This window comes from Schistocerca gregaria, chromosome 3 (assembly GCF_023897955.1).
Source record: "Schistocerca gregaria isolate iqSchGreg1 chromosome 3, iqSchGreg1.2, whole genome shotgun sequence".
NCBI classification, from domain to species: Eukaryota; Metazoa; Arthropoda; class Insecta; order Orthoptera; family Acrididae; genus Schistocerca; species Schistocerca gregaria.
Genome location: NC_064922.1, coordinates 936,428,147 through 936,446,077, shown reverse-complemented (window position 1 = coordinate 936,446,077; position 17,931 = coordinate 936,428,147). Strand labels below are relative to the sequence as shown.

The window sequence follows — 17,931 nt, the reverse complement described above, 5'->3', positions numbered from 1 at the left end:
GACAATCTATTTTGCAGTGGGTGTTGAGCAACATGCAGATATGAACAAGATGTACCTTCCTCAAGTTATAGTTTGTTCTTTGGAATACCTCACTTATTTGGATATAGAAGGTATTATTGTTGTTGTAATCTTCAGCCCAAAGACTGGTTTGATGCAGCTGTCCACACTGCTCTATCCCATGCAAGCCTCTTCATCTCTGAATAACTACTGCAACCTACATCTCTCTGAATCTGCTAACTGTATTCATCTCTTAGTCGCCCTCTATGATTTTGCCCCCCCCCCCCCCCCCCACAAAAAAAAAAACCACGAAATTGGTGATCCCTTAATGCCTCAGAATGTGTCCTACTAACTGAACTCTTCTTTTAGTCAGGTTGTACCACAAATTTCTCTTTACCCCAGTTCTATTCAGTACCTCCTCATTTGTTACTTGAGCTACTTATTTCATCTTCAGCATTCTTCTGTAGCACTACATCTCTAAAGCTTCTATTCTCTTCTTGTCTAAACTGTTTATCGTCCATGTTTCACTTCCATACATGACTACACTCTATACAAATACTTTCAGAAAGGATGTCCTGACACTATATTCAGTGTTCACAAATTTCTCTTCAGAAAAGCTTTTCTTGCCTTTGCCAGTCTACATTTTACATCCTCCCTACTTCGACCATCATCAGTTATTTTGCTTCCCAAATAGCAAAACCCATCTACTACTTTAAGTGTCTCATATCCTAATCTAATCCTCTCAACATCACCTGATTTAATTCGACTAAGTTACATTGTCCTCATTTTGCTTTTGTTGATGTTCATCTTATAATCTCCTTTCAAGACACCCTCCATTCCATTCAATTCATCTTCCTAGTCATTTACTGTCTCTGACAGAATTAACAATGTCATCTGCAATCATCAAAGTTTTTATTTCTTCTCTCTGGACTTGAATTCCTACTTCAAATTTTTCTTTTGTTTCCTTTACTGCTTGTTCAATATACAGATTGAATAACATTGGAGATGGCTACAGCAGTCTCCCTCCCTTCTCACCAAATGCTTCCCTTTCATCCCCCTTGACTCAAGCTGCCATCTGGTTTCTGTACAAATTGTAAATAGCCCACCCATAACTGCTTTACCAAATTTACAGCTGGCTTCTTTCCCAGTATCTACTTGTTACAAAATTCCTTTTTTTCACACTCTCTAGTAAAATGTCTGTGGTAGTGAACTCAGGATTATGGGTTCACCAGCTGCATACTTATTCGAAATCTGTTGAACGACCTGAGAGGCTTATTATTAAGCACAATATGCTGCATCTGTTTATATCCACATTTAACTACCCAACGAATATGGTCTTCTCTATACAATTTTGTTATTTGTAAACCTGACACTACTCAGATGATACTTCATTGCTTCAAGAAACTACAGTGTACTCAAGTCCTTGTTTGGTGCATGTTTGTAGTACTACTGGCTGTTAGTATCCACTAAAGGAAGAGTGTACAAACATATTCAATAATGAATGCATGAGTGAGACAAGTATGACAGAGTATTAGCAATATTTTGAAACACTTAAAATTAACTGGAAACTTTATGTTTTCAAACTGCACATATTTTGAAAAACTCAAATATTTGTACTCGGGTGCTCACTGAGTAGTATCACTATGACAATACAATGAAACCATATGTTTCATGTATTTGTGTACTTTCAATAGGACAGGGAAAATAATGAAAAAGAGTTCTCAGACGCACTTCTAATCTTATGTTCATTTGCTTGTAATGAATTTTAATTTTTCTGTACAGTTAGTACATGTACCACATAAATATGTTTTCTCTTGTTGGCACCGAGAAAAAAAACATTTGCAATAAAATCACTTTTCATATAAAGAAAAAAACAGCATTTTAATAAAAGAAGAACAAACAGAGAATAAATTATGGTATTGCGTGTAATTCACATTCAAAGGGGAAAAACATCTTTTGTTGGTCTTAATCACAACACTGAATATATGCAAAATGATAATTTTCCTGTATTACTGATATTTACAATATACCTTTTAAAATAAAGGTAAAATATTTTGATAATATACATATAAACATACTTTACATAATAATACAGTTATTTTTTACAAGTACAATTTTTTAAAAAAATTAGAGAATATAAACTGCAAACAGCAACCTCTAGCACCATAATGTTTATCTTCAAACATTCAAAATATCTCATCATTTTCCAAAACACAAATCTATATTACAATATATTTCTATAAACACACCACAACCATGATCAGTGAAGGTATGGGAGAGATAATGATAGAGTTCCTGAACAAAAGTAAAACACCAAATTTCCATTTTTTTAAAAAAACATTACATATATCATAATATGCAAACCGAGAGGGAAAAGTTAAGTCAATGATTTCAAATTTCATTTCATATTTTTGGATTCTCCGAAGATTCTAAATGAAAAAGAACTCTTGGAAGCACTTTCTATCTTGAAGTGAAGCTCTCAAGTTACTATATAAAAGATTCAAAAGCATACAAAACAATTTAAGAAATTAATACGTCACATTCATTTTTAACCTAAAGACATACAAAGCAGAAGAGCTTGTACTTTGGAAAGTGCTGAAAAACAATGTGATATACTTTGCTACAGTACAATTTTTGTGCTCAATAATTGAGCTTTTTACTGCAATTTGTAGATCTCCATCATACACATTCTTTCCTCAACTACTTCAAAGTTCATTTGAGAGCATACATCACACAGCTGAAGTTGTTTCTGAACTGATGCAATTTTTCAATCAGACTCGTTGTTGTATAATCCCAGATAAAACATTCTTGAAGGTTTCTCATGTTTACAAAAGCTGAAATCATAAAATTTCTATGATATTTCAGCTAGGAGATGTTTCACCATGGGAAGTTCCTTTCACTCATAACAAAAATAATATATGAGGCATGGCGCACACATATAAGCAAGGATAGTACATTTTGGTCCCATGTCCCAATGCCCTCCACTACTCTTCAGAAGTTTGTACTCACTTATTGCAGCAGTTTGTCTTGAAAAGCAAGACTGATGCCCCCAACACTTCTTCTTAGAATACAATGCATCCAATGCTGCAACTCATCTTATGCAAAGGGACATACAGTTGCATAAATATTCTCATGAACACCATCTCAACTGCTGATTGCTGCACACCACCTTCTTAGAATATCATGTAAGTTCTCTGACTTTACCAGCTACACACCCCATGAACTTTCCACATGAAAGAACTGTTGATCGCAGAGGGTGTCAGGAGTTACACCAGTTATACACTGGTGTCCACAAACTTCAGATCTTCATTACTTATGTATTCTTTGTAAGTAAGATGAGTCACTGATTCTGTTATTTATGTAAAACAAATTAAAATTTGGTTGCTAACTTGTCCTCCAGACAACAATTACTTACTAACAACTTTTCTCTAGAGTCCTTAAAGCTGATTTAACAGTATAGTGTGAAACAATCAACATGCTTCTTGTATTCTCACAATAGAAAATAAAGGTTTGTAGTTCAGTGGTGATATTCTGGTAATATGGGAAGACACTATGAAATATATGAGATCTATAACACAAGCATCACACATGGAAAGAGAATTATCTGTCAACTCACTTGACATTCATTGTTCTTGTAGGTATCTGTCCTTTCATTTTTGACAGTAAATAGTTTTGGCACATTACAGAAAATTCTGATAAGCAAGTTATATACAGGTCATCAAAAATAAAATGTTTAAAATATAATTTCTAACATTTACCCAGAATGACTGATGAAGATATATTTCTGGGTGACCAGCCAGGTTGACTAGACAATTTTTCTACAGAATGTACTTAATTCTCTTCCTCAGGCACTATGAGCCATAGTCTTTGTCAGTTTGGCTAGAGTCCAGGCAGTGAGCACATTGTGATGATTAATCACTCACAGCAACTGATAAAGACAGCCAGGCTACTTGTCAAAATACCATGCAGGAAATGGAATTGCCACTGTGGTTGGAAACCTGGAAATATATCTTCTGGTACAAAATACACTTCAGAAACTTCATAATAACACCATGTATACATGTGGAACAAATACATACTAATATATATGATGTTGAACACAGCACTGAAATACATACTACATAAAGAGGATCAACTCTACAAGTCTTAACAAGAGCTTGCATACAAGTGACATTCAAGAATTTAGCACGCAATGTACTACATACGGCAACAGATACAATTGCTGTACATGCCACATATGTGGAATGTTGTGGACTTACTGAACGAGGGGGAGGGGGAGAAAAGAAAATATTGAGAATCTCAGGCTCTCTGAAAGAGGGGTTCCTCCTAAGGAAAAAAGAAGAAAGAAAGAGGAATACTACAGGAAGTCATGGACAATGCCAATTACTGCAAAGGTGAGGCTAAGCAATTCACAAACATAACATGACAGGGTGAATGACGCAGAAAGAGAGAGTTACACAGACCTTTTTTATGAACTTTCTTATAAAAATAAATAAATAACTTTGAAATACAGTAACAGGAAATGTTCCAAAATTGGGAGTTTTATTATAATTTGTATTTGTTTTTCATATTGTCCGAATAACGTATCTGGACTCCTAAGCAAAAAGGTGCCATTCACTCATTTCAGTCATATTATTAATGACACTAATCACAACAGTGTTTTCTATTTCACAAACTGTCAATTTCAATAACTTCCCTTACTCACTCAAAGCTTTTCTTAAACTGGCGTAAGCTCACACAAGGGATAGTTTTAAATGTCACTCTGAAAAAATAAAGTTACATAATGATTTGTTAATTTGCAGGTACATATCTGCTGTCTTGATACTCACATTGCACTTTGCATTGCAATATTGCAGCAGGACACTGGAGGGGGAAGAAAGGAGTCACAGTGCATTGATAAAGTGGAGTATCATGAAAATTCATTTTCAGCAGAAATGAGGTACTGCACAATACTGCATTTTATCAAAAGACTGCGCCATTTTGTTTCGGCTCCTCCAGTAGCTTTCAACGATATTGTGGTACAGGGATTTCAATGTGTACCAGGACTACAGACATGTAATGCAAACAAACAAAAAAACTAATTATGTAACGTTTTTAAAATTTTGAGGTGATGATGAAAATTTTATAAAAACCACTGGTAGAAGCATGCAGTGACTAGCCCAGTGTTTTAATATTATTTGGAAAAAAGGTGTGTGTGTGTGTGTGTGTGTGTGTGTGTGTGTGTGTGAGAGAGAGAGAGAGAGAGAGAGAGAGAGAGAGAGAGAGAGAGAGAGAGAGAGAGAGAGAGAGCACTACATGGCAACACACACATATGACTACTAACACACAATATTTTTAAAAGAAGGAGGAGGAGGAGGAGGAGGAGGAGGAGGAGGAGGAAGAAGAAGAAGAAGAAGAAGAAGAAGAGGAGGAGGAGGAGGGAAAAAGAAAAACAGAACAAAAAAAGGTCAGGTGAATTGAATACTGGATCATCACATTGCAAATTTTCATTTTGTTACCTCAATTAATATTACTATCCTATATTATTATCCTACCAAAGGTTCTGTTCATAAAGTGCATTATTTTCTTTTCTTTTACTACATATACTGCCATTATCCGTATGACAATTTCAAAACACCACTAGCATGTGGTCAGAGAGCTCTTACTAACAGTGATAAATCGTAATTGTCTCATAAACTGTTCAATTTCATGGCTTACGGTTACTGAATTTCTGAGCACGTTTATAGGAATTTCTCGTTTCCTCAACTGTCTTGGCTCTGTGGGGGGGAACAAAATAAGAAACATAGGTTAAAAAGATGTTAATTCAACACACACTGATAAGGTAATGATAAAAAGCAACAGTAAAAACAATATAAATTTTGTGTGCTTTGAAGGAATCATTGAGGTAAAAAACAATTAGAAGTAATGTAAAATGTTGCCAGATATTGTGAATACAAGCCTGGGTAAGTCAGAAATACAATTTAAGAAGTAAAATGGAAAGACACTAACAATGTTCTTACATGACATCGGGCATAAAACATGAATGTGAATAATGAAGTAATAATAATAAAATTCAAGCAGCTTGCAGAAAAATGTTAGTAATAAAAAACAAAATAAAAAAATCACAAAAGTACGGGACAGGGGTGTCAGAATATAAAATGACAGCATAAGGATGGGAAAAAGAATACAGGAATTAAAAAAGGTAAACCAGACACAAAGGAAAAGGTTAACACAAATTTTGTAGCTGTGGGGGCAATAAATCAAAGGAGAGACAGATGAGTACAGACTATTTGCCTGAGCTTTTTCAATATGAAAATTCCATAATCATTATGCAAATTAAGAAATAGAACAGTGCTCCAAAATGACTTACTACTTTTGAAAGCAGCTTTTGTTCATCACAAAAATCAGTCTCTACAAGGGTCTACCAAAGTGTTCAGTGAGCAGAAAATGTATTTGCAATAACAAAACAAATCTGGACCACAGGAGACAGTCTTGTAGTGCCATGCAGTATGATGAGAATTTTGAAAACATTAGGTAATACGTAGTTGCCTCATATATCTTAGGACATAGTAGTATTTCAATGAGAAAGGCACATACCTTCAGCTTTAAAGAAAGAACAAAAGAGAAGCTAAAATGTTATTATAAATCATATCAAGACACCAATGGCATGAAAGTAGTGGCACTTAAACAGGAGTAAGGAGGATAACCATTTACCTTACGAGAAATATGGCATGTGAAACACACATCTGATGTGAAATGGCTTATGGGAGGAGGAGGGGGGGGGGGGGGGGGGGGGATGTTTGAAACTCAACAACTATCAAAATGCTAAAAGTGGGGCCCGTTAACACATTTTGTATCTATGTCATTGTTATGACAATCAAAGAGCAGGTGTACTGTGAAAATGAACACACAAGTTTATTTTATTGAAAACAAAGTAAAGATTTTATACCATGTTATTAAACTCAGACAATACTATACAAGTAAAGACATTCATGAAAGCCTTCAGCAATACAAAACTAGAAATGACTGGAACAGAGCTATACAAAGTAAAATCAACAGAGACATGCTGTAACTAAAAGGGGACTGAGATAAGGAAAGAAGTAAGAACTTCTACAACATATTGACTTTACTAAACAAAGTGAGTTTTGCGAATTGATTTGCAATATTGATCAACGTAAGGGTAAAGTTTATTAAGTGATTTTTTGTGATTGAACAATTGTTTAATCAGTTATAAATGATATATACATTACGTAATGGAAGTATAATAATTTGTAAATGTTTACAAATAATGTGTGAATTACTACTAAAGGAACTTATAGTAATAAGCATACATGCTGCACGACCAGCTATGGGACATGACAGTAGTTTGTGGACGATAGCGGCAAATATTATTCATCGCCTTATTCACTACCGCCTCCAATATCCAGTTTTTAATTCCTCCAATTCCTCCACTATTTCTATGACTATTTTACTTTCCACGATTGCCTACACATTATAATCCACCTTCCTGATATTAACTGAGTGAATCCTGCCTTATACCCCTATATAAATCATTTATACACCTATTGTTTTTTCTTTTCATCTGTTTCACATAAATTCTTCTTTCTTTTTAGTTTCTTTAATTGTCCTCTATTTGGTTCCATTAATTTCCAACACGGAATTATTCTTTCTACATAACTTCTCTCTCTACCCCCCCCCCCCCCCTCCTCTTACCGCGCCATCATGCCCTGTAGTGCATTCTCTATATCCATCAAAGAGGAAGCTCCCAAACTCAGATAATGTGTTACATTTTTCACCACTGTACAACAATTTTTGTTTTCATCTCACTTGTGTGGATATATTTTGATTAGAAGAAGGATTGGGTAACTGAAATTTGCAGAAGATGAATACTTATGAAAAGATATCCATACAAAGAATAAAAAAGCATTTACATCACAGTTGTGAAAAAGTGCACCTACAACAGAAGAATATAAGCTATTTGTGACACTATGAAAAACAAATGTAATGAGACACCTTATCTCTAAATCAGTTGAAATGGTCAAATGCCAGCTGGAATAATGAATTTACAAAAAAACTTACTTAAAAAAAAGCTTGCTTTCAGGCAAAAGCTATACTGGATGATTAGAATAAATATTCATGCCACATTCTCATTAATCTACGAAGAGTATGTATGTTCATGCATGTTATTGCACACATAATGGAGTTCCATTTGTCCTCCTCACAGAGTCCACATAAAACTGCTTGACCAACCAAAAGACTTGATTACAATCCCATTATTTCGACATCATACTGAAATTCGCATTAAGTACATTATACGTCATAATGAAATCCTGTATTACCAGGAAAACTTATAACATAGAATGAGAAATATGGGGAGTAAAACGAAAGAAAGGAAGCAGCTTTATAATCATTGTTTGCTGAATGTTAAATCAACGCTTATTTGTACAAAATGTTCAAAACCTTTCCCACTTGGTAAGTGTAGTTTATAATGCCTTTAACTGGTTTACCATATTCTTTTCCAACATATGTGATTTGGTCCAACATCTATAGAACATTACATTGAAGAAATTATATATTTATTTATATATATATGTATATAAAATAACTGTACAGGCAATTTCTTTTAGCAACTCACATTCTGCACACATTCCAACATAATTAATAAAATAAAAATTTGCTTAAAATTGCACATTGAAGTTTTCCCTAACAGATGTAGAACTAAATGCCCAAATTCCATATGCTGTGCCACTCAATATTACCTTCATATTGTACTTAATAAGAAGAGAATTCTAAATTAATACAAGAGTGTGTAAATGTATTGCTAGACAAACATAAATACTTCATTATATACATTTGAGCGGTCACATCTGGAAATCTCTATCACTGTTCCAAAGTATTGCATACACAAATGGTGCATAAGTACAAGGAATTGCAAAACATGAGGCACATAATAGCATCTCCACATTACAAGTTAACTGGTTATTTTGTTCACCTGCCATATCAGAGAAAAAGTAACAAAGGTCTTCACAATATTCTCTGTGCAAAGAAATAAATACGAAGATACAGAAAAATTTAATAGGCAAAAGTCTGATCATGAATTGCATTCCTGGTATAGTCTAAATTTAAGAACCATATTGAAACAAAAATGTAGAATGACGCACATCACAATCATGGGACATTTCATGTCACTTGTAAAGGCATAAATATAATACAGTTACACTTATTCTCAGAAAAGAAAATCAGATAGCACAGAGACCACGTGAATCGCTGTCAACCTTACAAAAAAGTCTGAGTATAAGAAGCACTTTTCAACACACAGCAACCACACATAGTAACTTCAGTGACAAGTGTAGCTTTTGTGGTATGTAGCACAGTAACAATGACATGAAAGTTCACATATCACCAGCTGATGCCCACGACAAACCCGAGGAGGAGCTTGACTGGGCAGGTGCCGTACCTCATTTACCCATTCCGACCAATGCTTCGTCCATCAATTCGTCATCAGTGATGCAGGGTGACACAGAATGGGGAGAGGGGGTTACCAGGGGTGAGGCAGCTGGAGCTGGTGATTTGACTATGTGCACAGAAACAGATGGTGAACCTGCAGGAAAGGCAGGTGGTGGAGGTGGAAGAGGAGGAGGTGGGCTCCGTCTACGGCAAGGAATAGACGGCCCTGCCACTTGTAATGACTGTTTGGCAGCTGAAAAATCTAGTAGCAGCTCTGCTGCTTCCTGTGCAGAGGGAGCGTGCGAAGAGACTGTATCTGCAATAGGTCCTGAGTCCGACATTTCAGAACTATTATCACCGGACGGCAACACCGAAAGTGAACCCGCTACTGTCGCCGCTACTGGAAACCTTGCAGAAGGCGAAGAAGGTCGTGGTGGGGCTACAGGTTGCGAGGGAGTTTGTTGAAGCTGCAAAGACAGTACCTGTCTTGTACCAGGTACAGGACTTTTATTACCTTCGGCTACTACCGATTTTCCTGGCACAAATTTAGAATCGGGTCTATCTTGCACCGGCTGAATCACTCTGTCCACCACAGTAGACCTGTCGCTGCCCAGTGACACTGCTGTTGAGTTCGACCCACTGTTGCGTGCTGATAATTTGGGTATCTGAAATTTGGTATCGAGGCTTTTAAGTGGTGGCAATGCTACCTCCAGTTTGGAAGATGTTCCAGTTCTGAACGGATCAGCAGTTACAGTATCCGTTCCGAGAGCTGCACCACTGCCTTTACGACTGTCACCCGGTTTACCACCAGCACCAAATGGAGATCCAAGTCTGTCACTGGATCCCTTGGCAGGGCGTGCCATTTTCCCATCTCGTGTGCCCGTCTTCGGCGAACCGCCAAGTTGCTTGGATCCACCAGTTTTGGAACTACCAGCCTTGCCACTGCCGCCAGTCTTGTTCGACGTGTTTGCCGGTGAACGTGCTCCACTCACAGAACCAGATGACGCAGCAACTGTCATCACTCCCGTTCCGGTTGCTGCTGTAGATGCAGATCCTGATGCGGTACCATTTGATGGTGAAGTCTGTGACCTAGGTGGGCCACCTGAATGTGGTTTCTTTGAGGCAGGACCACTATTGACACCAGGCTTCAAACCAGTATGTGTTTTTGGGGATCCCGTACTTCCTGTCGACGAACCACTCGACTGATTGCGGCTTGCTGGCTTCGAGTCTTTGGTTCGTGTTTTATTGATAGTAAGTTTTATACCATCGGAACTGGGTTTTACCATGTACTCACCAGGCTGCTTAGGTCCAGTGGTGTTTCCACTATTTCCTCCTGCTCCAACTGTACCAGGAACACCACCTGACCTGGAACCATCTTTTACTATACTGTCACCTTGTTCACAATGCTGTGCCGTTAGCTTATCAATGACAGCTGACAGTGAGCCCTTTCGCTTGCCTGTGGGGTTAGTGCCAGGAGCTCCCTTGCCTCCACTGCCGCTTCCACTGCCACTTGTGCCACTAGGAGGTGTTGTTCCACCACTAGAAGCACAACTCGTATTCACTCTCTCGAGAGTAAGATTGCTTGATGACAAATCCAGTTGTTTCAATTTCACACTTGACGACTTCAGTTTTGGACTTGATCCAGATCCTGTGAAAGGACAAAACACAGTGCCTGGATACCACTCCAGAATGATATAAAATGAACTTAACGTAACTACTATCAATACGTGAGACAAGAAGTTTTTGATATAATGAGCTTAAGAACAGACTATGTTTCTGGCAATGGCTATTTTATCCTTCTGGATGATGCAAAAAGAATCACTAAGTAATATTTCTGTCTGAGAATGGTGTCATTACTTGCATATTGTACCAATAATAGGAACAAGATTATAACACTATTTGAAATTTAAAAAAAAAAGGACTGACTACTTACCAACTGCTGGAACAAGACCAAGAGGGTCAGAAATATATGGGGTACATACGATGTGACTCTCATCACTGTTTTAGCATGGCACTAATTCTACAGCTCAAATAAACTCAATTGCACATGTCATTTATCAGATGGAAGTCATCAGGGTCTGTAAGAACACTGATCCTAATGCTTTTATTAATTAATCCAGCTATTGCTAACTGGGGAGATTCTCACATGGTTATGTTATTTCACAATCACATCACCATTGGTTGGCGGACTGCTAAATAGATCGGCAGGCAGAAGGGTAACCATCAGCAGAAAAACAGAGTGCATTGCACCATTAGGCTATGAAACTTTCGTCCACCACCTAACACATTGACAGCAACAAGTCATTTGCAGTTCTATATCTGTTCACCTACTGAACATACCATGAGCAATACAGCAATAGGTAATAAGTGAAATGTATGTTGTTCTCATACTGTTAAGAAGTCTTTCACAGTAGTATTGTTAAACAGAATGTTTTCAGTTCTCTTTCCAAATCAACTACACCTAAAATCTGAAGTTTTCAAGAAAGGTCCCCATCACTTTTGATAAGAACAAATAACTATCAAAAATGCATACATGTTTTACTTTTTATGCTTAATTGTTAGTTGTCAAATTACAATTGGCTAGCTTGCATCACCATTATGTCATGTAGACTGCAGGGAATTTACAACCCATCTTTCCCACCCAGCCAGAAAAATAATAGAGCTGAGGTGCTCTGTTCAAAAATGTCTTGGTATCAGAGTACCAGATATTTACAATATTTCCCAAGTATTAAGGTAAGACAGTTTGTTTGTACAGTTTTAGAAAACAGTGCTTGATATCATCACTAAGTCAAATAAAGAAATCTTAACAAGTTAAAAGTGTGTAAACAAAGCCTCATGAAGATCATTTTTCAGAATACACTTCTTATATCAAGCATGTGCTAAATTACAGATATTAGCAATGTACTTCGTAATGCACAGTGGTATAAACATCATGCAGGAGGACAGCAGAGCAGAGTACTTAATAGTATACATTCTGAGATGATATAGGCAACCAAGTGAACTCTATTTGAAATTGTTTAAAGGAATAGGTGTATGGCATTGTTTGATGGAAGACCTCAAGAGGTTGTTCAGTTGCCTAGGTTTTCCTCTTCTGCACACAATGATCTCTTTCCATGCAGTTTATGGGGGTTGTCTTAGAGGTATCTGCTGGATGTAGGTGAGTGTAATGAATATGTGTATAATGTGGAGTCATGTTTGTGTTTTATGCTATTGACAGAAGGAAGAGGGTGAATCCTGGTGCCAGCACATACTCTACTATTGAATAGCACAATGTGGACTGCTGGACTTAGCATCCCTGGCTGATGGACACAAAATATTTGTAACACTTGCCGGGAATACAGAGTAATAATTTTGATAATTTGTTCATATGTTGTGCCTTTTGAAACATGAAAGGTGGAAAATAACAATGAAACCACTAATAGATATAGTCTGTCGGTAAACTGAAGAGCGATCTAGCGAGTCCCACCTTTGCCAGCCCTGCTGCGTCACAGGGCGCTTCTACAGGCTGTTCCACAACGTAGTACAGTCCCTGCCAGGGCGCGCGCTTTAAATCTTTGGTGACGCCATGTACAGATACGTTCCGCCTGTGTTTATTTTTAGACAAATGCGTTAAGAGTATGACGAAAACAAAAGATGATAGCTTCTTCAAAACAAAGCATTATAGAGTAAATAATATTAACATAAGAACAGAAGTCAGGATTCTACTACAAACATAGAATCGAATGCCTATTCATATGAATGTATGTTCCTCTATTCGTAAGACGAACCAGATATAGTGTAATCAGTCTGTAGAATTTAAGGCTTGTTCTTACTTTGTGTTTCTTTTAAAAGGTAGATGTTTTCTTTGAAGGGCTGCATTAAAACTTAACAATTCTTGCAATTCAAAGAGTGTTTAAAAATTAATCAGAAATTTATAATTACGTGTGTTGTATTAGTTCGATTCGCACTGCTTTTTTGTAATTGTCTTCGTACACATGTCTGAAAAGTATTTCAAGGTAAATCCCATTTCACGCAATGTCTTGTGTAAAACATCTTTCTGCATCGAAAATCTATTTTTTTGTTTCACACCAGTGAGTAATTTCCGTAATGTGGGCATTGTTTTTTGGTTTATGTAAAAGTCCTCCATCGTTTGTCGAATGACCGATTTTGTGAAACTGTCTATAACGATGGGTTTCCTACCTAAATTATTAGTTTTTCTTCGTGGCGATTCCAGTAAACGATGTGCCTTGTTTTCGCGTTCCTTCCTTATGCGTCCTATTTTTGCAAGGCTGACGTTTGCATAATCTGCAGCCCTTTGATTGGGACTGGTAATATTAGCCAACATCTCTTTTTATGTAGCTTCCTTAACACAAACTGTAATAACGTTAGAGACGATCGAACGCTCGTTCTGCGCAAATATCTCCTTTATATTTTGCACATTTTCTTGCAATGCTGGGCGATTATCCATCACTTCCGGATACTGAAGTATATCAGTGAGTACTCAAAGTCAACTGACTGAGATTGGCAACTAAGATCCCACGAACAGAAACGACGTATATCACGCCACGCCGAACTACACCGCTGGATATGTAACGGGCAACTGATTTTGGGTTGCCCTGTAAGCCAGTGACAGGGTTCTTCCGGGAAAGGCCACTTTCCCCACCAAAAGCGCTGCTCGCTCTTCAGTTTACAGACAGACTATAACTAGTGGGCAAGAATGCCTCATCCATGATATGAAAATAAAATAGTTTTGCCCACTCTGTAAAAAAAGGAGACAGGTGTCCATTTGTGGTAAAACTGACAACATAGTGCAATGGTGAGGATGGTGTACGTCTTTCATATTACGACTGTGTACAGTGCATTCTTGTAAACAGGACTACCAGCTCATGCACGTTCGTGCATTTAGGCCAACAGTATCATCAGCTATGACTCATAAACCCTGGAAATACTATGATCAGACAATAGAAATGAGGAAATGATTTTCAGGGCCAGATGAATGCATTCTACTTGTTTCAAATGATTTAAGGGCATGCCAAGATATATTTTCTATCGGGATAACATGTCCTTGACACATGCATCCCATACACGCTAATGATGGTGGTGACAAGGGGAAACTATTCATTTGTGCCTCCCTACAACCACTGGTTGTTGCAAAAAAAGCAGCTATGAAAGTGTAATTATTAGTGACTAAATGGATTCCTTCACAACTAATGTCTTCTCCACTTAACATCATACTTTCCACAAGAGTAACCGTTCATAGCACACATTCAAAATAACATTACAGTAGTTTGGAGGGCATATGATAAAATTCCATATGATACCATAGCTCCTTAATTTGAAAAGGTATGATCTCTTAAAACACAAGGCTGTGTGATCTCTGTACGAACATGAGGTGTGTTGTCTACCTCCAGCTGCATATCAAAGATTACAATAATTCTTACTATGATGAGTTGCTGTCATTTTGTGACAGGAAAGTGCATTAACAAGCAATCAAGTGGATTGTTACAATGTTCTGACTGATCGATGGAATGCACTTTGGGGTCCATCTGCAGCAGGTGTAAGTATTCTGTTGCTTACATTTCATTAATCTGTTTCTTTTTACTTACTTTTTTTTAAAAAAAAGAAAAGGCAACTATCAATCTGCAAATGAGTAACAGGTGACCCACAGGCATACTTAAAGAAAAAAAAAAAAATCTGTGAGAGTTCATGCATACGCCTCCTCCCCACCTCCAACACAAACCCTCTCTTCCTCCAACACACACCACCTCTCGTTAGCATTCCACTATGAATTTCCCATTGATTGTTGTACATTAATCTCACATAATTTAAAAATCAGAGTGCTACAACCTCATTAAAAGCATTTTCCTTGACATTTTAATATGAGATACATAACAAACAAATTCTTCAAAGGGTTGAATTTTCAACAAAAGTATTACCACTAAGCATTAATTAAATATATTAAAAATGCTTAAAATGACTCCAAAACATTATGAAAGGTAACAAATTTTGGGTTCAAACAAATAACATTGGAACCAAAGGACAAGATATCTAATTGAAGGAAGAATATATCAGATTCAATCAGTTTCTTATATATCAATGCACCGTTCAGTGAATCAATGAACTACACATCAATCAATAAAAAAGATACCTAAAATTTTACGCTGTTTATGTGGAAACAGTTAGAATCATTGAAAAATTAGCTATGGGCATTGGATCACAGTAACTATTAATTCTGACAAATGAGCAACACCTATGTAGTACTCCAACACTGGACAACAGTACACTATTACGTCACAATTAATATCAGTAGTTGGCAAAATAGCATCAAAAATGTAATACTGCCACTTAGATATATACCACATTGTCACTGTGCCCAGAGATGAAGATGATGAGCTAACCTTTAGTTTTATGACCATTGAGAAATCTCAGCTGAAACTGCAATACAAGCTGATGGGCATACTAGACAGAACACATATCATAGGTTTTACAAACAGACAGGTAGGAAACTTATCATGAATGATGCCTACTCTGAAATTACTTCTCTCATTGGATCAATAATTATACTGTTGAAAATCAAACAATGGAAAATCCAGGATGGAATGTAACAATACTATGAAAAAGAAATCTGATATTTGCCATACAGGGGTCGACACTAAGTCGCATATAGGCACAACAAAAAGATTGTCAGAATATAATCTTTCAGCTAACAAGGCCTTTGTGAAAAAAAGTACAAATTTGAGAAAGTGATTACATTATTGAACTGTCAAAGCCTCAAAAGACATAATACAATAGATTAACTATTCTGACACTGTAATGTAATGTGTCAAGTGTTTATCACTCACTACTTCTCTTTATTTGAATGAATTTCTGTTTTTTACATTTTAGCTGATACTGACCTAGATTCTTCTCTATCCATTCCTTTTAGGGGACTACACAACTCAAGATTTGTTATGCTTATGTACTACACGCAAATACTGATTACTGGTCAAGATGTAACCCATACAAATAAATTTTTTAGCATTTTCATATTTAAATTATAAGAAAATAAAATTCTGACCTTTATAACTAACAGCAATAAAAAGAAACGAGTAATGTTTCAGAATAATATGACTATATTACTTACAAAAAACTAATACTTTTTGAAAGATACATGAACTTCAATTGGATCTTCCAAGTGCTACCGCATCAACTCAAATAGACATTGGATTTGTCTATAATGTACTAACTAGCAAAATGTTTTGAATCCAATACTGCTATGCCACCAGCCAAGTAAGTATATTTATACAAGTTCCACTGGCAAAATATTTGATTAACAGTCAGACCTAGGAAGATTAGAAGATATGTCTGTTAACCTCTGAAGAATGGGTTCATATTCCAAATGGCAAGTAGTTGGGCATCATATAGAAATACTGTTTTAGGACCGCAATGAGGAAATGTAAGAATTTAGCTTTAAAATCTGTAAGAGCTCTGACAGCAAAATAACTATACTTTATGGCAGGCATAATCTCCAATGACATCTACATACTGGATCTCACTAATACCACTCTTGTTCGTCCAGGATCATATGTCAACAGAGAGCCTTCAACTCGCGTTCCAACTATCTCCCCATGTTGAAGAGTGCATTTCACCACAATTGGGTGCTGCGAATAGCACATTGTTATAGATGTGAGAGCCTAATTGCAGTTACAGGAGACTGTGTGTGTGTGTGTGTGTGTGTGTGTGTGTGTGTGTGTGTGTGTATTATTATCTCAAATTTTCTTGTAACTGTCCATTATCCTTTCAATTCAAAGACTGTCAGCTTATTACATCAAAAAAAAAGAAACATATAAAGAAGTTCAGTTCTCAATAATACTTCCTGTTTATCTGAGAACTTCATGACCGTGTTTATTTTTATTCATTAGGTCCTAAAAAATAACATTTCTTCCTGAATGCTACACTTATAATACGCTAATGTGATTCATTTTTAGATTTCTGGAAAAAGAAAGGGAAAGAAAGAAAGAAAAAGGGTATGTTTCCTAATATGGAACATCACCCTACTAAGGGCACGTGAGGTACAATAAATGAGGGCTTGTGTACACTCCCTGGGGGCTGGTACAGTAACAACCCAAAGGGTTAATGAAACTTGACAGTGTTTGGCAAAAGAGCCTGATGAAGTATGTCACACAGCATATATAAAAATGAAGCCACCTTTTTTGTGGTGGGAGATCAGTGGTGGCATTAGGTTATTTAGAATTGTGTTAGGAACTACTTCAAACCATAAAAAATGTGATGTTACAAAAAAGCAAATAGAATCCTGGGTAATCAACACAACAGACACAAGACAGCCTTCACATAAAAGAAGAATTAAAGAACTGGCCATATTCAGTTTAAATATACAACTATGGAAAATTTATAGAAGTAGGCATGAGAGGGAGGGAGGGGGGCCTCTTATGAAGTTAATGATGACGTGGTACTACAAGAACTGAATAAATAAGGATACACTTTACAGTGAAAAGTGATATACATAGTACACTCGGGGGGGGGGGGGGG

At 36.7% G+C, this 17,931-nt stretch overlaps 1 protein-coding gene across 2 annotated transcripts in view; it reads right to left on the bottom strand.

Moving 5' to 3' along the window:
• Positions 1-1,728: 1,728 nt before the first annotated feature.
• LOC126355836 (mediator of RNA polymerase II transcription subunit 1) overlaps positions 1,729-17,931 on the bottom strand; it is a 168,864-nt gene continuing 152,661 nt past the window's right edge. For both annotated transcript variants that reach the window (XM_050006289.1, XM_050006288.1), the window contains exon 13: positions 1,729-11,071. In XM_050006289.1, coding sequence (XP_049862246.1) covers positions 9,435-11,071 — 1,637 coding nt within the window. In that variant the 3' untranslated portion in view covers positions 1,729-9,434. The remainder of the gene's footprint in view (positions 11,072-17,931) is intronic.